At 40.9% G+C, this 20,957-nt stretch overlaps 1 protein-coding gene across 1 annotated transcript in view; it reads left to right on the forward strand.

Annotated features, from left to right (window-relative positions):
• PPP2R5C (protein phosphatase 2 regulatory subunit B'gamma) overlaps positions 1–20,957 on the forward strand; it is a 143,160-nt gene that overhangs the window by 15,929 nt on the left and 106,274 nt on the right. Inside the window, exon 3 of the mRNA XM_019552524.1 lies at positions 9,058–9,217. Coding sequence (XP_019408069.1) covers positions 9,058–9,217 — 160 coding nt within the window. The remainder of the gene's footprint in view (positions 1–9,057; positions 9,218–20,957) is intronic.

Consider the following 20,957-nt stretch of genomic DNA (forward strand, 5'->3'; position numbering starts at 1 on the left):
CGCATCCTTCAAAAGAGATCTCTTGACCCAGGCTGCCACGGCACCTCAGCTGAGAATTCCTGGCCCAGTGCCACAGGGTCTGGGGCCATGACTAGGGCTCCTGGCTCTAATAATACAAATAGCACTCATTTATAATAATGAGTTACAAACAAATATAGGGCTATTTACACATGGTAGCACCACAGTAGTGGGAGCTTTTTGAAAAGCTCCCAGCTCTGCGATGCTTACAGTTGTATAAGTGGCGAAATGCACATCAGTGCTGAGAAAATCGTGGTGGCACGTTGGAGGTGCTTTAGTTGAAAAGTGCACCACCACCATTTTCTGTGTGCTGACGCACATTTTGCCACTTATACAACTGCACACACGCAGTGCAGTTTGTCTCAGCTTGCATGCAGAGCAGACTCGATTAATCAAGTCTGCTCTGAAGCATCAGATCTCTGGCATGTCATGGTGGGAGGGAGAAGTATGTGTATAAATGCCCCTTGTTGCCAAAGACACTTTTTTTCCCTTGAATAATCCAAAACAGCACACAAAATAAGTACAACACGGAAATAACCTGGCATTTTTTTCTAATTTTGGGGCAAAGGAAGTAAGCGCAAAAGTTTTGCTTGCACTGTTGTCTGTGACCAGTTACTAAGTTTCCACACACACAACACAACACACACCTGCCCCTCAAAATTGGAGTGTATATTTTAAGTAGGGAAGCTCTTTTTCAGGAGAAAAGAAGCAGGCCTGGAGACATCATGCATGCCATGCAGCTGCTAAGAGGGCAGTGTCTTGTTAACCATTTTGCTGCCATAGCTATTGGCCTGTAGCCTTGTGCCTGAAGGAGCAAGTGAGTTGTATCTTGTGATGTGGAAACAACACATTATTTACAGAAAGTTATATAAAATAACTACTTACAGTAAAGAGCTAACAGTCTTGCCTCTGTCCTTGCAAGGGCTTAGGGCCTAACCACGTGTGATATAAAAGTGTTTATGTCCAAGAAGTGTGATATCCCAGGAAACTGTGTGGTTGAGGTAGCTGCCACCAGGGACTTCCTGGTGCCACACTTCCTGAACATCGTCACACAGTCATCCATGAATCTGGAAAAATCCCTTTTTCTACACTCTGCCTGGCAAAAACAGGATGAGTGTTTTATTTCAGGGCATGCTGTATATAAGTATACACAGCACTTCACAAATAAACTTTTATCCTGCTGTTAAAAAACAGGTATATTTTAATGAGATTTTGTTAAATATAATATATGAGACCATGTGATTATTAAGTCTTGTAAAATGCCCAATTAACAAAATTTATTAATTTATACCAATGAGTACTTTTTTTAAAGAAAATGTGCATCTTTCTCTGCATCTCAGTGCTGTTGGCTTTTAACTGGATAAATCCATTTCATTAAACAAAGCGGGTACTTTCTCTCCTGGACCCAGAAATCTGGAAAGTGCAGTGTTAACAAATAGCAAAGTTATAATAAGGAGATAAATCATAAATTTCATTAGCCATTTTCTTTCTTTGCTGTGAGCCATTTTGTTGGAGAGCTTTACTCCTGTTGATATAGGAGACAGTGTCAGTTTGCTTTAAAGCAGTGGCTGGCAATGTTTTTCTGGCCTTAGGTTGGGAGGACCCACCTTGGGTCCAAAGCTGGCCGGGTAGGACCCAGTTGCTGCAGCTGAAGCTGCCTGCCTCCAGACACTTCCAAAGTGGCTCTGGGCCAGTTCTACAGGCCATAGGTTGCCAACCCCTATTTAAAGTATTGTAATTCGTTTTGAAATCTGATTTGCTGTCTGTAAATTAAATGCACTTTTCCTGTGGTTACTTAGTATAGAAATGTGTATGATACTAACTTGTAGTGCAAGAGCCTAATGTCATATTTTAAGTATGCTACAGCTGTCTTAGAGTAATATTGTAAATGCACAATAGCCTCAGATGTAGTAGTTGTTCATGATCTGTACTTTGAGAGAATTCACAACTGTTGAAAAGTAAAACTTTTCAAATGTTTGGAATGAGAAAAACAGTAACATTTCTTTCAGGAGTGCTAGTCCATTTACAGAATTAAGGCTTTATGTAACAGAGTTTGGAGGAAATCAAATAAAGTAAGACTATTTCAAGAGGAGTGTTTTACTCCACTCCTGCGCTCCCTATCCTCCAAGCTAAAACAAAACCGGGAGAGAATACTAGTATTCTTACACTCCTTCTTAGTGGCATCTAGCTATAAACATTCAGTTTTTAGTCTAAATGGTGAAAGGTAATGGTTGTGCCTAAATATTGGCATCTTGTATAGATACCCAGATCTGTCTCAGGCTTATTACATTTTTGCAAACATATAATCACTTTTTTCCTCTTGTGATGGAGTTTAATCATATTCTTTAAGTGGTTGTTTTTAGGAGTGAAAAGTGCAATAGTACATCAGTACTTGTAAGAGTTAGCTCTCATTTAATAATTTGAATGTAATGTACCTATTAGCATTTTCCAGTGAGGGGCTGGGGAGGGGTTATTTATATATGCCTGACAGTTTCATAGAATTTTATGAAAAGTTCTAATTTCTGAGTTTTTTCATTTTGTATATGTCCCCTATCAGTGGAGACATTTTTGCATTACAGATCTTTTATGTGCTATTTGCCCCAATACTAATGAGTAATTAAAAAAAAACTCCATGAGGGCAAGAACTAATGAGCTGCTCTTGTTTTAAGTTTGTCAACATAATGTAAGCCTGGAAAGCTGGCTATTTGTAGATGTCAAGGTAAGCAGTCTCCAAACACTTTAGTCCCTCTACCTTTCTAAGTATTGAAATTATTTTATTGGCCCCACAGTGTTGAAAACCAGCTTTATCAAAACTTTTATGGCTTCTGCAACAGATGGTAGACTTCTAAGCAGCAGTGGCACAAAGCTGTAAAGGAAAATGCTGGAAAGTGGGGGGGGGGAGGGGAAAGGCAGCAAGGGAAGGCAAATAAAACTTTTATTTTGTTGAAGTATTTTTAATGGCATTTGTTGACCAGGATTTTCAAGAGGGCTTTGTACATAAAGTTACATTATCCTTTTCCTCACTTTCTAACTTTCCATCTACAACTACTTAACTCCATCTTCTTTTCTTGTGAATATTTTACTATGTTGATATTTTTGGATAACCTAATACCTAACGGTACTAAATTTGATTTTTGTAAATAATGTAGGAATGTATGCACCATGTAATTTCTGGATACATTTTTATTTTAGGCTTTGTGGGGGGTTTTGTTTAAGAATTTATCTGTTAGATGGCACATAACTGGTAAAGACCCTTAGTTCATGTACTCGCCAACAAAAGCAGAAGTGAAGAGAAGGGGTAGCAGTTGTCCAGTGCCATTCATCTGGCCTGCAGGGCCAAAAGGTAGAGTACCACTACTTCAGAGTGCTTCTGTTGTTAGCCTTCTAAAAATGTCCTGCCACTTATTCAATTAGTCACCTAAAATGAACTTCCATGTTAGTGTGCTAAAGTTATTGCTGAATGTTTTCTGTTAGAATTTGTATTGTTGCAAGAGTTTAAATAAAGAAAAGGTGTTTTTTTTGTCCCTGTCTCCTCTAAATTGAAACCAAAAGTAATTGAAGTAAAAGCTTTCCTGCATAACTGAAACGTCAGTATTTTTGAAAATATGAATGTTGTTTGCTCTGTTGTAAAAATAGATATAATACAGTATATAACATTTTAACACCTCTTATAAGAGGTAAATTGATTTCGGAAATTGTTTCCCCTGGGCATGTCTACACAAGATATTTATGGCTCAGTTGACTAATTAACTACAAAGTAAATGTCTTGGTGTCTACACGTGCACCTTCCAGCTCACACAAAACTAATAAACTCTCTGCAGCAGAGTAGTCTTGTAAAATACAAGTATTACCCTGCTGCAGGTATTTTTTTGTGCACAGCAGCACACGTGTAGATGCTGCCCTTGCTGGCTGAGGCACAGGGTGCATCAGTGCAGTGCAGCAGGCAGCCCCTGCCCTGAGAAACCTTGTTCCCCAGCCAGCCGCTTGGCAGTACATGCAGATTTGGGGTGGGGACCAGCCTGGTCTCCCTGAGCTGCAGGGTTTCTCTGCAAGGGGATTGCTAACCCCATGCTGAGGCACCCTGTGCCCCAGGCAGCCTCACCTCCCCCACAGCACATGGAGGTAGGGGAAGCAGCTGCCTGGGGGGCAAGGCTAACCCTGTATTGAAGCACCATATGCCCCAGCCAGCTGGGACAGCACAGCAACGCGTGTTGCTGTGTGTGAAAATTCCAGCGCAATAAGCACATTAATCGCATGTGTAGACTTACCCCTGATTCTGTATGTAATACTTTGGGATTAATTGGCTACTTCTGGGTGAAATTTGCTGCCAGTTCTATGTGTGTGGGTCCCTTGTCAGGAGTAGATGGAAAGGCTAACTTATCCAAGGAATGTAAATGATCAGAAAGTATTTGCCCATATGGATACAGTCATGTTACTTTTGCTGTGCATGAAGTTCGTACTGCCATGAACGCTAAATTAACTGTTGACTCAACAGGCATGCATGGATTCAACTGAACCGTTTGAGAAATGCATGTGGATATCTAAGGAAATTGAACTTCAGACTCTTGCATCTAAAATCATAAGCTCTACTTCTTGACCTAAAGGACTAAGTCTATTAGTCTTAAGTCAGTATTAGGTCAGCTGACTTCTGATCCAGTTCCTAAATGGGTGCAGACCTATGTTATGTTAATGTGAATTGTCAAAATTGAAAGGACATTTAAATTGCTAAACTGCTAACTAGCTATGTTTGATTGTAATAATCTTTTCCAGCTACCCGAGTAGCACATTTAGTTGTATACGATGCACTTATTCCCCACCCCCCAAAATTTAGCCATCCAAAATTGAGATGTGTGCATTAAGTGAAGAATGTGATTTCTGCTGGACAGTGGAGGCAAGGGGTGCTGGAATGGCTGCTTTAGGCTGCCTGGCTCCCTCATGGTGGCATGGAGAAGGGGCAGAGTCTGCTATTCAGCCAAAAGCTAGAGCAGTGATCTCAAGCTTTTGTGCCTGAGGCACCCCTGGATAGACTTGAGGCAACCCTTGGAAAGTACAAGTTCTTAGTTTTCACTAGTTTTGTGACTACAGAAAAATAACAGAGGAATTCTTTTGTATCAAAGAACTCAAACCACAATGTGTCAAAATGTTTGCAGTGCTACATATTCTTACTGGAAATCTCTGGGTTTATCACATGAATCTTGTTTGCATGCTTAACGGTGCTAACATTGCATGGTACCCTGCAGCACCCTTAAAAGGATCTTGAGTTTTAACCCTGTCACAGCAGTTGCCAAGTATACTGAGCAGTCAGAAGGTGCTGCCAATTCAGCTGTGGCTGTAACACCCTGGAACATCTAGTTTTTGGCTGAGCAGGAAAAAGAGGAAGAGTGGTGCTGATGATTAGATTCTATCCCTGCACCATAGTGCCAAAATTCAGCCGTGACTGGAAAAATCTTTCTTTTCCCTTCATTTTGTGTTTCCCAAAGCAAAGTGTGTGTATTATTTGGTGGGGGGAAGGGAGAGGGTGGCACGTAAGAAAATACAGTATTTCAAGTTCTATCTTGCAGACCTCCGTGTAACTCTGCATTTTCCAAGTAGTCCTATGCCAGTATCACAAAGGAGAGCTATCGTTAAAGGTTAAAGCTTTGTGTAGCACTAATATGCAGATGATGATCAACTGTCATCTTGGCTGTTATCCAGTGTGTGCTGGCTGAAAGAAATTGGAAGATGAATGAAAAGCAGTTGGCTGAAGTTCAAGCTGGGGTGTTGGTAGTTGTTAGTGGTAGCTGAAGGAAAAATCCATTAAAAAAATCAGCAAAGACTTCTCTGACCCTGTCAGTAACTGAGAGTTAGAATTTTGCTAGAATAACCACTCGTGGACTGGACTGGCAAATTGCTATAGCAACAAGGGATGCTTTCCTTTATCTCTGACTAGGTGGCAAACTCTCTTTTCCTTTCTGTCAAGGTCCTGATTTTAAATTACATGTATTAAATAAATTTGAACTACTATAGTTTTCTGAGGTGGCTTTTTAACTTGCTATTTAGGAGTCCTTTGTTTTAAATTTGTGCTTGTTAACTCCCATTTTGAGAAACTGGTTAGGGATAGAGGAAACAGGAAAGCTAGTTTTCCTGTTTCAAGTAATGAACAAAAACCAGGTGGCAGATGAACATATCCTGTTCTGAACAGTGTAGTGTTCCATTAATTTACAGCGTTCAATTCAGGAATGATATTGCTAAGGCAGCAGTGTTTGTATAATCCAGACAATGCAATGTAACTAGGCTGTCTTAATGTACTGTATGAAGAGCAAAGTTGTAAGCAAATGAGCCCTGAATTTCAGTTTAGGTTGTCACTTTATTTGCTTAAAAATGCAGGAGAAATATAAGTAAACAAAAATGCTGTTTAAGAAAATTACATTTCAGTGAAGTGACTGTTTTAAAGCATTATGGGATTCTTGGGGGTCAAAAATACTTCAGAAAATTCAAGGAAATAAGATTAATGTATAAATAATATATCCTGTCTTGTATTTTTGTGTAAAACTTGAAGGTTTCAAGTGTCTCTGGATATGCACTGAAATGTAGTGTTAATTGAAATGTTAACGGTGTAAGGAGCTTGGTTATTAAGGCAGAGGTTTGCAAATTCAGCTGTTTCTTTAAACAAAACTATATTTAAGAACAAATTAGGTTGCAAGTAAATCTTGAGCGTGTCTGTGGTTTTCATTGTAAGGCATCCTATTAATTATTCAGTGTACTGCCCAAATTTCCTATTCTATGCTTGTTTCTATCAGCTGTGTAACAGTAGTCTGCTGTCATTGTCCAATTTACAAAGCCTCCATTCTAATTATGTGCATAGAGCAAATTCCACCAAAACATTAACGTCTAAAAAGTGCACTATGTAATTTGTATCTGCTTCTGCAGGTACTAGGTGGTAATGGCATCTTGCATTGGTCTCTATACTTGATCTGTATGTATATAATAGATGATAAAGGAAGTGTTTAATGAATTCTCTTCCAGGAAGTGCTCTACAGAATGCAGAATTGGACAAAAGTAGTTTACATTTTCAAAACATCCATATTCCAGTGAAACTAATTTCATGCTGAGATGAAATGGTACTTTGCTGACTACCACACTTAACTCCAGTTGAATTCATTTGAACTGCTGAAATGTACAGTATTGTCCAGGGCAAGAATCAATTTCTCTTCAGAAGTTATACAGTTTAAAATACAAAAAAAACAGCAAAAGGAGAACAGATTATTTTTGTTGCAAAAATAAGCGAGAGGTGTATTTCTAAACACTAATGCTTCAGTATAAAATCATTTCTAAATTTGGGAGCTCTCCAAGGTATTTCAGCTAATTTGGAATTGCATTAAAATATTTGCAGTTTAGATCAGTTTATTTTGTATTCAGATCATTTAGCTTCCTATTAAGGAAATTGTATCCATCTCATCGTTACAAAGTCTTCATGAAATCAAACAGCATTGGGAAACAGCCTACCAATGCATACTCTCAACAAACCTGCTTTTCTTTCTTTTAAGGATTGCAAGTTCTGACAGGCTTTTGTTAGTTTTGTATTTTAATCAGCTTACACACAGGGAGATCACTACCAAGTAATGATCTGTGAAGTATAGTGAGCCCAAAGGTAGGAACCATTTTTCCTGGACTCACTGATTTAATTTGATCATCTTCTACATCTGTATAGTGACAATTGGGGGAACATTATGCTAAAAACATTTCACTTCATGAGTAGACAGCAGATTAGCACAAATCTTTCACCATAACCTCTTGAAGAAACTGAAGCAACAGAAAACTAGTTACCCTTGACTCCTGCCTAGCTATTGCTGTGATAAGTGTTATTGGACTAACGTCAGTTGTATTACAGTAGAGATCAGAAGCTTCAACCAAGATGGGACATGATACAGACATTCACAGGGCACAGGTCCTATTGAAATGGGGGGCATACCTTTTGAAGATCCTGGGCATAACTCAAAAAAGAACAGATAAATGTTGGGGGAAACTAAGATAATGAATGCTATGGAAAAGCCTGTGAACTGCAAGAGAGTGGGTAGTTTCAAAAAGTTGAGTGTGAATAGTTCTCCCTACTTGTAAAGGGTTTTGGCAAGGGAGCCAATGTAAGAAAAGAGCAGGCAGAGTATGGGTGGGCAATTATTTGGGCTTTAGGGCCACTTAAGGAGTTTTGGTGAGCTGCTGTGGGTCAGTAGAATTAATTTTCTCCTTCTATCTGGCCTGTTTGCCCTGTACCCACCACCAGGGGCACAGGACCCCGATAGAGCATGCTTGGCTGGGTGGATGAAATAGGGAAATGGCATCTGGGAGTGGGGCAGCTGGGATCATGGGGCCAGGGCCCGGGGCAAGACCATGATCTGCTCCCCACGCATCCCTGCAGGCAGGGATAAGCATGGAGTGGAACCCAACTCTGCCCCTGCCCCACCCACCTGGCCCACTCCTGGACATCACTCCCCATCTGCCTACAGCCCCATCCCATCCACCCGGATGAGTGTGCCCTACCTGCAGAGGTCCCAGCTGGTCCCAATGGAGACTCTGCCCACTCTGTCCTGCCCTTCTGGTGATGAGTTCAGGGCACGAGGGTCAGGGTGCCCAGGCAGCAGAGCCAGGTCAGGCAGCAGCAGAAACACTGGCAGTGGCTTCTTCCAGCTGCTGCTGCCTGGTGTGGGCTGCCATGAAGCTTGAGTCCAACCACCACATCACACCCACTCTGCTGCATGCCCAGGAGTGGTGAGACCAGCTGCTCACACCATGGCCCAGGCTGCCCCCTGGGCCAGGGCTAGGCGGGGCTGAGGGACCTACTGTAGGCTCAATAGAATCCCTTGGCAGGCCAGAGCCACCTGCAGCCCATATTTTGCTTACCCCCAAAGCAGAGTAATAGATCTTTATGCAATCTGACACAAGGCTGCTAAGTCCATTGAAAGCTTGCCCCGTTTCCAGCTGAGCTTTTTGTAACATGAACTTGCTCTTAGAATATTTTGTTTAACAAACTCAGTTACATTTTAAATGTGTGTTTTTAAACAGGTGTCAAACAAAAAATCAAACAGCGCTCCTCCTCCAGCACAGTTATCTAAAATCAAAGTACCTGCTCCTCAGACTGTACTGAAAAAGGAAAAACGGCAGAGTTCTTCAAGGTTTAATGTTAGCAATAACAGAGAACTCCAGAAACTGCCGGCTTTAAAAGGTATGTATTTTTTTTTTGTTAGAATTAATATTTTGGGAGGGCTTGGGTATGCAGAAATCAAGGAACATCTACTTTGTTATAATCTGATATTTTAATTTTTTCCCCCCTCCCCTTGCCCCTCCCATAAGCATGGCCTTTTCTTTTGCAATTTTATACCGATATTCCTAACGAACAGGCAGAATTAGAATCTGGAAGTCTTATGTGATCATAGTTTACCAGAATATTTCCTTAGGGTCAAATTCACTTCTATCCACATAATGCCAAGGTAATTCTGCTTAGTCTTCTACACAAAGCCTGATTGAAAGGCCTAAACTCCTACACCAATACCTGCAGGTAGGTTGTATGTCCACCCTTCTTCCTTCAAATGTTTTATGTAATGTTTTGGTCCAGCAGGTCTCCCACATCTCAAAATGCTCTAATCCCCCATACAGTCCTTTATAGAACCCATGCTAAGCAACTCTTTGGACACAACAGAGGTTTCCAGGTTGACTGAATTCCAATATGCCTGCCTCTCTAAGGGATGAATTGGTATAGGGGGCTTGTCAGCATTGTTGAGTACAAGTGGGTTTCTCCCTTTCTCGTTATCTAGACCATAGTTACATTTCTGTGTTTTTAAAATAACAGTGACCATCTTTGGTAAAGGGTAATAATCCTGATGTCACTTTATTTTATTACTACTACTGTTATTACTTTGTTCTGCTACTATTCATGCTGTCCAGACTCTCACTAACAGAATCTTAATTGTGACCTCAACATTGTGGGGGCAAAACTTCCCACGTTTATGTAATATTAACCAACTGCCTGTCAAGAACTACAGGGGAGAGGAGAGTGGGTAGCGACGGTGTGTCCCCAGTGTTATGGCAGCGTTCCACTGCACCATCTCCTGTCCCAGCGCTCTCGGAGCACTCTGGTTGTTTCAGTCAGCCAATCAGAATGCGAATAAAGTATTACTTACAGACAGACAGACAGATGAAGGCTTTCATAATATTAGAATGAGGTGGTTAGATGTGTTGATCTTATGTTAAAACAAGAGTTCAAAGTGAATGTGTTACTTTTGGTATTTAAAAATGAAAGTGGAAGTCCTGTAGAGTGTTGGTGTTATGCACTGTAGGCAATGTGAAAGTGAGAGGGGGTAATGAAAAGGTTTTCTCATTAGTGTTCATTTCTCTGGTACAATTTATTGATGCCTCTCTTGAAAGTGAGGAAATACAGTTAGTTTCAAGGCCAGTGTTAACTGTATAGAGTTTTACATGGTATTTCTTGTAGCAATAAAGAGATCAATGTCCAGTTTCAAGGCAGATGTCCCCAGTTGCAGAAAACATGAAAATTACAGTGTAGCAGATTATAGCGCTGCATTAGAGGAACAGTCTTCAGGACAGTGTCCTTCCTCTCCCCCCTAGGGTGCTAACTGCTGCTTTTTTAGTAGATGCTTGTCATTTATTTAATAAAGTCTGTCAATTTAAAAGAATATATTACCACAGATGACCAACAGGAATAGTGCAGTGCTTGCCGCAGCTGCCCAGAGCTCAGGCTGGCTACAAACAGCTGCACTGGGCTCATCACCTCTGTGCTGGGGGCGGGGCGAGACTGGGGCTGCCCTGCCTTAGGCCCCTCCCCCACCACCTGTTCTAAGGCACGCGCGCACGCACGGGTGCAGAGCTGATGCTGGGGTCCGACACAGCTGTTTGGAGCCTCCCAGCTGCAGCTGGCCCTGGCTCTGGGGAGCTCCTGCCAGCCAGGATCCTGAGCTGCTCCCAGCAGATAGCTGGGACGCTGCAAGCCCTGATAGCAGCAGCCCGGGCTCCGTCGTTGGCAGCAGCTACCTAGAGCTGGGGCTGGCCACGGCATGCCAAGCAAGATGGCCTCGCGTGCCACGCTTGGCATGCATGGCAGCAGTTGCCGACCCCTGTTGTAGGATGTCTTCACTGCTGTTTTGTTTTGAGCCTTTGTGTGAGCATTTGAATTGGGTGGTGTTTTTTTATAATGATTTTATATTTGTTAAAAGAACCTTTGGGTAAAACTTTTGCCTGCAAGTGCAGGAGGACTGTGCTCAGTGGCCCAGGGGGTTCCCTTTTTTAGTCCTATGTTGTCCATATAGTATTCAGCATTTTACAAGTAAAAGATTACCTCTGCCTAGAGAACTTCATAGGCAAAATGGAATATGAGACAATAGTCAGGACTACAAGGTAACTATGGGAAAAAAGTAATTTAGTCTTGGTTTAAGCCCTTAAATGGTAACCCAGGCTGTCAGTTGTGATGTGGGAAACCCTCTGCTAGAGGGTGGAAGGTGATGTCTGGACCTGGAATGTAAGAAAGGACATGGTGATTTCTGTTTTGTTGCCAGTCCCAAAAATTTCATGTCTTGCTACTGATGCAGCATTGATAACATGTACAGGTTATATCTGGATTATTAAATTTTTGGGGAATGAATGCAGTTTGAGATTCATGCTCATTCAGTTGAGTAATAATGCCCTCTAGTTGAACCATCTGCTGATGTTATGATTTATGGAAAAAACTTTCACAGTAAAATCCAAATTTTAAGAATTTTCTTTCACTAGTGAAATGTTTTCTTGGGTTTTTTTTGGTTTTTTCAGTGCAAGTATTCAAATAGAGAAAAACCTGGCAATAAATGTCAGCAGAGTAAATTTTATGCTTGCAAATATATACTCTTACTTTTTTGATTCGTAGATCTACTCATTTTACTATGTTCATTAGATACTCTCCGCTTTCTTTCCCCTTCTCTTCCCCCCCCCCCAAAATTTATTGCTGTAAGATAGTATTGAGATTTTTGTACATAATATTCAGAAAATTCAACACTGAAGCTTACAAAGTTTTGTGTATTTTATTTCCTTATTGATTGTATATTCAGTCTTGTTGATTAAAAGAACATAACTTCAGTGATAACATGTTTACAGCCTCTTAAAAATATAGACTTAACATTTGCATAGTGCTTTCATCTTGCAACACTTAACTGTATGCATAATACATATAATATGCACATACTTGCAGTGCATTATCAACCATTGAAATGTAGCCACTCAGGGAGAAGAATGGTTCTAACGTTAAGTGTGGAGTAATGTGTGCTCTGCCATTGGATAAAAAAAGAGGACAGTCAGCTATATTGAAACTATGGCAAGAGTATTTAGTTGACTGAAAGTAAGTTTGTTTCAGTAAATGGCTTTACACAAAAATATTGTGAGTTTTCTTTTAAATATTCAAGTAGTTAAGACTTGTATCCCAAACCTCAGCTTTATTTTGTCAGATGTGTTCTTAAAAAAAACATTTCTTCCAAGAAACCTGAGAACCCTAGTTCTTAAGTCTTGTGAATGCAGATATTTATTATAATCAGCTCATAGCACTGCTCATTAAAATTGTCCAACACTTCTTTTTCTGGGACTTTGGTTTTGGTTTCTCATATCCTTTTGTCAGAATTTAGCTATCTGGGATGAAATCTTCCATGCCAAATGTCTGTTTTGTACTGATTCTTTTTTGGGAAAACTTGGGTTAAAAAGAGCTCAGCCTTTCCAAAGATTGAGGAAAGGAGGTACATTGTTTTGTCAGAATTTTTCACATGCATAATCTTTGAGCAGCAGTTATGAATGGCGTTTATGTCCAAATTTGTCCAAGTTATAAGCCTAAAAAATTGTTGTTTCCCACATGTTCTGTCAATTTTTAATAGTATATCCCTTAAGTGTTTAGTAGCTTAAAATCAGAGTGGTGAGAAGCTCAGTTATTTTCATAGTGCTAGCCAGATCGCATGCATGATGCATGCAGCCCAACTACTGCAATTTTTTCAAGTTAAGGCAGTGATCCTCAACCAGAGTGATTTGGCAACCTGACGTGTCATGAGATCTTTTCATGGGTGCTGTGGGATGCTGCCCAGTGTTAACGCTTGGATGTGTAAACATGATTTACAAGATTAAGTAAATTACAAGACTGAGTGAAAACGAAGAGCTGGCATTTTCGAAGGGATGCCTTGAATCTGGACAAGGTTGAGAACCACTGGCCTTGTCTTTCTCCACATACCTCCCATGGTTGATAGCCAGGTAGTGTGAGGAAAGACACTGGTTTGAATTAGGTAGAGGAAAATGGACCAAGCAGAAGAATGTTTTGGAACAAAGAGGTGTGATAAAACTGGGAAGGAGGTAGGGAAGAAATTTATGAGCTGATTGGTGGACACTGAAATGAGGCTGGTGGGTTGGGGAAACCAGACCTCAGATGAAGAATAGCTGAAGGGGATGGATAGCAGGTTGGCACACTTCTAGAGCTAACTAGAGTGTTTTCTCTTGAGCAGCTGGAATGCCTAAGGCAGCAGAGTCTCTCCATTCTTGTAGTGCTCCAGCACTTGAGTGCTACAAAAAAAAAGAATTCAAACATTTACACATGCATTAAAATGCATTTCAAACTGTGAAGTCAGGTACTTGGAAGTTAGGAAATTAATACTGCTTGCATGGTCTTAATTCAGCCCCTTCCTATGTGTGCATTGTTATAGCTTTTATGTACATGATACTTTTTTTCCGCAAATGAAGCGAGAGGCAATACATAACAGATCTGTGACACAATTCTCAGTGAGACTGAATGCCTGATGCTTGCTTGACCCTTCACAGTTGGGATTTTAACTTCGTAATGAACCAGACTGCTCTTGTTGAATTGTTTGATCTAGTGATGGGTGACAACTGTTCATGCTAGTGAGACCAATGGCTGGCTTCAGTATCATGAATTATGAAGTGTGTGACATGTATCTGCAGTCTGTTATGCACACAGCTGTCCTTCCTTGGCATAATTCCTTCTCCATTGGGATCCTAAAACAGTATTGGGTAACTTCTCTTTTGTGTGCCGGTAAGCATTTAACATTATAACATGTCTGGAACAATACGTAAGCAAGGCTGTTCTAGACTAGAAGAGAGAGAAGCTGATGTGTTTTCGGTATGCTGGTAGCGCCCAACTTTTTATTTTTGTTTTAAATGGTCACAGAGATATGATTGATCATCTCTGCGTCCAGGCTAGAGTGGGGCATAGATTAGAGCAGGTTTGCCTAGACTATTCTAATAAAACTTGGATGGTTAAGTTGGGTTGAACAAAGCAATCAAGTAGTTGGTAGATATTATAACAGCCTGTCAGCTTGAGTGTGTTTAACCATGTCTTCAGCCTTCACAGTCTATGATAAATGATGGATAGCTGCATTTCAGTAGCAGTAGTAATAACCCAGCTGCTGCTTTTTTTTTTCCATTCATGACTCACCAGGAGATTTTTTGGAAAGTTCTCAAAGATGCAGATTTTTGCAAATATAAACATTTTAGAAGGTACCTCATGCTTTAAGAAACTTTCACATTTTCTTTTTAATAAAGTAATTCATTTGCGTGTTATAAATATATGCAAATCATGTGCTGTACCATAAATGTACAGAACATCATATTTTAAAAGTGGTTTTAAAACATTTATTATATAATTTATATAACAAATTGTCTTCATAAATGGCACCATAGCTAATGTCAAGTACATGTAAATGGCTTGATTTATCTGGAAACTATACCTTTTTTATATTTCTCACTTTTGTGTATATCCGTTGTAAGCGCTGTGCTATGTATATTATGTTTTGTTCTATGGTTCACACTGCCAGTTATGGTATTTCATTAGTTGTCTTCCCATAGGTTTTAGTCTATGTAAATTTTTTAATTCCAACTAACTCGCCTTATAAACATGGAAATTCCTTTAAGAGTGGTGATCCTCTTTCAAGTTGCACTGAGTTTTTTTTTGAGAAGTCAATTTTTAATAGTATATCCCTTAAAAAATGAGAAGTTCTCAGTAGAGGCTCTGAATGTGGTGTGAATTACATACTAGTCGCTTACCATCTTTGTGCAGCCAGTCAAATGGATATTTGTTTTAGCTTGAACCTGTCAAGATTTAAGTTAGGCAAAAATCAGGACCTGGAAAAATTCTGAAAAATTATTTAGATTCAACCAGAAACCAAGGAATGTTAATCATCATTTGGTGCAAAGTATTTATAATTAATTCAGCATTTGTATGGCTTTTTAGCCTAAATTTAGCAACATTTTGGGTCACTAAAGAGGAACTGTTATAAGTTGCATGAATTTTGCCGATCACAGTGGCTCCCAAACTGATCCACAGACCACTGGTGATTTTGCAACAGCATGGTAAATAGTAGGGGTGCACCAATAAACATTTTTTTGGCTGATACAGATTGGCCAATATGACCGGTTAATAATTGGCTATACCAATCTGATAGCCGATTTGCGGGAATTCAGCTAGAGAGCTTGGGGTGCTGTATCCTGCCGGTAAGTCTATAGGGAGGGAAGGGATGTGGGAGGGAGCAGACAGAAGCCTCTGGTGAGGGAGGAATTGGGGCAGGGACAGGCGCTGCCTAGCCAGGGTGAATGGACTCTGGGGTGGGGCACAGGATGGAGCTGCAGGGCTCTTCCAGGGGGCACTAGGTGGGGAGGGGGTACAGCTCCCTACCACTGTGTACCCCTGGGGGAGACGGGGGTGGGGAGCATGTGCCCCTCCAGATTTGTGTGCAGGTTGAGGGCAGGCTGTCCTCTGTGGGTTTGGGCCAGGGCAGCGCCAGCCTCTTCTTGGTAGGGGACTGGGATAGGGTGAGGTGGGCTCAACTGTGCAAGGCAGGTGGCGGTGGCAGTGCTGGGAGGTGGGGGCTATGGGGAATTTTGGGGTAGCTGTAGCCCCCCTCAGTGCTGTCATTGCCTGCCCTGCACAACTGAGCCTGCCCTTGCCTGCCCCATGCACAAATACAGGGGGTGGGAGGTGGAGATGGACATGTGCCTCCCCCGGGGCACGCACAATGGCAGGAGCCGCCTCCTCCCCGACTCTCTCTACCCTCTCTGGACTAGCTGCCTGTGGCTCTGTTGTCCCTGCCCCCCCCCCCACACACACACAGAGCAGACTAGCTGGCAGGACACTGTTCTTCAAGCTGCCTGGCTGCATTCCTGGCCACGTGCATGCTGGCTGCATTTATCAGCGACAGTCTCGCTAAAAAAGCTGATTGCTGATGATGTTAGCTTTCTGTTATCAGTGCCAATCTGATATGCAACCAATGTATCGTGTATCTCTAATAAATGGTTACTAGCTGGCCAGTGGCTCACCTACAGTACATTTTCAATTAAATAATGTTTTCAGTTAAAAGGGTGCAGTGGTCTGCAAGAGATTTCTCTGGTTGATGAGTTTATTGGCCCAAAAAGTTTCGGAATCAGTGGTCTGTGATTTTTGTTTTGAACAGGAAATATTCTTCTTTAACCCACTTATTTAAATTGAAAACCTGTCACACTTTTCTTTTCTCTGCACTTTACTGAGAAGAGCATACCTTTCGCTTCCCAAGTAAGCTCGGTGTGTGAATTTTGGCACCTGTGGGACAGCAGTGTTGAAGTACCTTGATTTGTTGGATGGGGTAAGAAAGAATTAAGCTGCAAAGATTAAAAAGGAATAAAATTTAAACCTGTTGACTGTCATTTTAAAAACAATACCCAGGTCACTTAAAGTAAATGCTTCTCTCTCACGATTGTTTAAAAAATGAAATCCTAAGGTCAGATTTCAGTTTTCCAAAATAAATAATGTCTTTGAGAGGGCAATGGTGAATGTTTAAATTTCATATCATGATTTTATATTGCACTGTAGCAGTTGTGCTAGTATAGGGTGCAGACAGGAGTGCAGCTCCCCACTGTAACTTGGAATGCTTTACAGGAAGTGTTCTGAGTTGCAGTGATCCCCCAGACCAAGCAGAAGTTCACTGTTGGTTCCGGGTGGGAGGGGAATCTAGATGCAGCCATCTTCCCCTAGCAACAGCCCTTCTGCCCTCCCAGCCTGTCCTTGTTTTCAGAATGGGAGAGGGGAAAGGGAGCAGAGGTAGCTTGTTCTAGGGGTTCCCCACCCTTCAGTAGGGGCTGAAAAGATCCCAGACCAAATTCCCTCCACTCCCTTTCCCATTTCCATTCTAAAAACAGCTCAGGGGCTGGCAGGCAGACAGAAGTTACAGAAGATGCTCTATTTTGAAACATTTTTATCTGAACCCTTATACAATGAAGGTTTCTGTGGCAGTCTGTGGATAGATTGAGTGCATATTATCCCTTCTGTCTGTGCTCATAGTTTTGTTTTTAAGTCATGCATTTCTACAGTACCCATTTGAACCTCTGTTGAAGCAAGATCTTTTAGAGTGCAGCTGTAGACTTGGATCAGTTTCCCCCAGGGGTTAACTATACAAACAGGTAGACAGGCTCATGGGTTTTTTTAGGTCTGTGCCATCTAGTGGGACAAACAAGTTCTATCTAGATGTTCAATGTTCAGATATGGCGATGTTGTACATGGAATAAAAAGTTGTTGAAAATGTGCAGGTTCCCTTTTGTTTTTAAGGTGGAAAGAACACTTGAGGTTTTTTTTTACTCTGTGGCAGTGAATTTGATACTTTGCCACTTCAGATCCATGAAGTCAGGTTTTTAGTGAGTGTGTGAGGTAGAGGGGCAGTTTTTTGTCTGCTGAACTGATGAAATAAAAGGGTGATTGTGTTACCTATTAGCTACATGTCAGAGTATTGCTGAATCTTTGTCAGTGTGGCAGTCATGCATGTATATAGTCATATATTATACGGGTTCAAAATATGCTATACGTAGACTTTTCTATAATTTACCTTTTAAAACAGAGACTTATAGTTGACTCGTATAATATCATGAATGCCACTTTTTAACAGAGGTGGGCCTTGACAGTAATAGGAAAATACACATTGTAATTCAGACTTTATTTTCAAATACAGTTCACAATTTATTTACAGAAATGCATCTTACTTCGTCAGCATTGGACTTGTGGCCATGAAAAAATGGATACAACTTTCATATGAAAGTTTATATCAAGGTAGGATGAAATGAGTTAAGAAGTTGACAGGTGTGGCCATGGAATTTGCCTTGAAATCTAGTTTTGATTTGTCTTAATGTCAGCAAATATGGACTAACTTCGGGTTGCTGAGCTAAACTGTTGTGCCACTTTCTTGGTATAGAATAACTGCATGTTATACAATCAGATTCTGCTGTATTTTGTTTGTGCTAAAGATCTTGATCTGCATGATGATCAGCCCTGTCTTGAGTTTTGGTGAAGATATGTTTCTGATTGGCATGGGGGGTGGTTTTGTTTTGATTTGGGTTTTTTAGACCTTTTACTTCTGCCATGCTCACCATTTTTTTTGAAGTACTTTAAAGCACCAAGCATGCATGTATCTCTGAACAGAGTTCTCTTAAGGTATTCCTTTTTAGTTTGAACTTCTCGATGCATGTCAAAATCCAAGCCTACTTTGAGCAAATGAAGAGCATTGGGGATGGTGTTTCATCTTGTCTGCTACATAGTGAGAGATTATTGGAATAGAGAAATGTGTAGTATTGAATTTAGAACCACCAATAACTAGTTTAAATTATAAATAACTAGAAAACGCAGGAGTTAGGTCATGTAGTTTTCATCTTTTGGGACAGATCAATTTTGTGATGCTTCAGAAGACTATCTGGAACACTGGAACCATCACTGCAGAAATTTAAACAATCAAATGTTCCTTGATTTAAAGGGAATAATCCAAACATGAGCAAAGTAGATTTCTGGAGTGTCCAAGGATGAAAGGATGGCGTATATTTCTCTGAATTATAATTAGCTATATACACTAATTACAAGATTCAAAGTGGAATTTCTTAGTTTGTCTTTGGTCAGTTTCCTTCTGTTTCCCTTCCCCCACATATAGACATTAATGAGTTTCCATTATGTTGCTTATTATCCATAGCTATGATAATTTTGTTAGAGGAAAACTTGTTTTGTTTTCACTAGGATTTGTTATTTTCCTCCTAAGCAACTGGATATATATGCACACCTGGATATACCACAGACATACATAAAATTGGTACATGTGTAATATTAAGAGAGAATAAATTTTGCTGACAATCAAATACAGGATAAGCAGGATTTTACCTGCTATAGTACTTGAAGGCAGGATCTTCTCTGTGTGTAGGGTAACTTTAGGTATCAAGTTATGTACAGTTGTAAGATAAAGTTGTATTGATTAAAATACTGACTCAACATTCTGCAATTTAAAGTGTAACAGTAGAAGATATAATCTGCCTCAGGGGCTAGTATGTTAAATGGGAAAAACATGATTGCAACATGGTACAAATATATTCTAGTTCATAGAAATCAATACATAGATGTTTTTTGGAACTTCTGAAGCTTCCTAGTGCACATAAACCATATTGTATTAGCTCATTATGGAAAGTAGTATTCTGGCCCTGTCAGCATTTGTGCCTTGATCTAAATCTTTGGAACCTTTTACCTTTGCACTGTTTTTGTTTTGTTTTTTTATTGGCACAAAATTATATTGAGAACAGCACTGAACATCTCTTGCTCTGCTATACCAAGCAGGTTAGGTGGCTAGAAAATAAACATTTATAATTGGCCAGGAAATGCTTCCTAACTTAGTTACTGTCTAAAGATAAATTTTGATTGAATCAGCCTCTGGTCTGTAAACCAGATGTAGCCCATGGAGCCTTGGCATCTGGCCCATGAGGCTCCCCCTAACTTTGGAAATTTGGTGGTAGAGGAGCAGTGGCCATTAATATGAGCGCGATCCCTGCTATGAGCATGATCCCTGCCCTCCCAAATTTCCAAACTCCAAGCCCCCCACAGCCCATTGAAGCCAGGTTGCACCCTCTTCCTCCCCACTGTGAGACTGAGCCACATTCCTTCCCTCCATCTAGACTGGAGTCCAGCCACAGGGCTGGTTTGGGGTTGGGTTGCCCTCCACCCACTCCACATGGCTGAATGGTGCCCACTGCACCCACCCAGGCACTGGATGGGAAGCACAGGCCAGATCCAGCCTGCAGACAGATGGGGGGGCACTGTATTTGGCCTGCAGGTGGAAAAGGTTGAACACCATTGATTTAATAAATCAACTTTTAAGCTATATGAGCAGGGCCTTCTATATTTAATTTTTTTGTTGCATAAGTGTAACTGAATATTTAAATGAACTTTTATGATAAGCTTTCTATGTCCGCCCCCCCGCCCCAACCAGTTTAGCTTTGGAAGCTTTCCTTTAGAATTTTTTTTCAACTTGGAGTTTACATTACTATTTCTATTAGCAATTATCTAAAGCAGCAGCCTGCAACCTTTTCAGGCTGCAGGCCAGAATGACCAAGTTCAGGTTGGAGGTGGAAAGGAGGGTGCCAAGACCTGGCTGCTGCTGCTTTTCCCCACCGCATCATTGTGGAAGTAGTCACTGATGCTGCTGAAGCCACACCCCTAATTGAATGAATAACACTTTTAAAAGCACATTAAAGGTGAGCTGACCAAAAGGAAGTCTAGAACATTGTGGACACTGCCCCTTCCCCCAGCTCTCCCAAGTCAAGTGGCCGTGCTGTGGCAGAGGCTGGGGCAGGGTGCCTTGGTGCACCAAGCAGGTGGGAAGTGTCTGCCTGCCTACTGGCCTGGTGCACTATGCTGCTCTGCTCTGCCTCCCTACCAGACTGCACCCCAACCATTGCATTGCCAAGATGGTCACTTTTAACTCTCAGCCTCCAAAATCCAGGACTGTCCCAGCTAAACCAGGACATATGGTCACCCTAATTTAAAGGCAAAGAAATAAAACCACCATAACTTCTCATTTTCTGATTTCTTATGGTTGACTTGATTGGTTCTTTTGAAAAGGTTTTGGTCTGTGAGTTCAAGACTTTTTTTTTTTTTTTTTTTTTTT

Source organism: Crocodylus porosus, unplaced genomic scaffold, assembly GCF_001723895.1.
Source record: "Crocodylus porosus isolate Cpor-Errol unplaced genomic scaffold, CroPor_comp1, whole genome shotgun sequence".
NCBI classification, from domain to species: Eukaryota; Metazoa; Chordata; order Crocodylia; family Crocodylidae; genus Crocodylus; species Crocodylus porosus.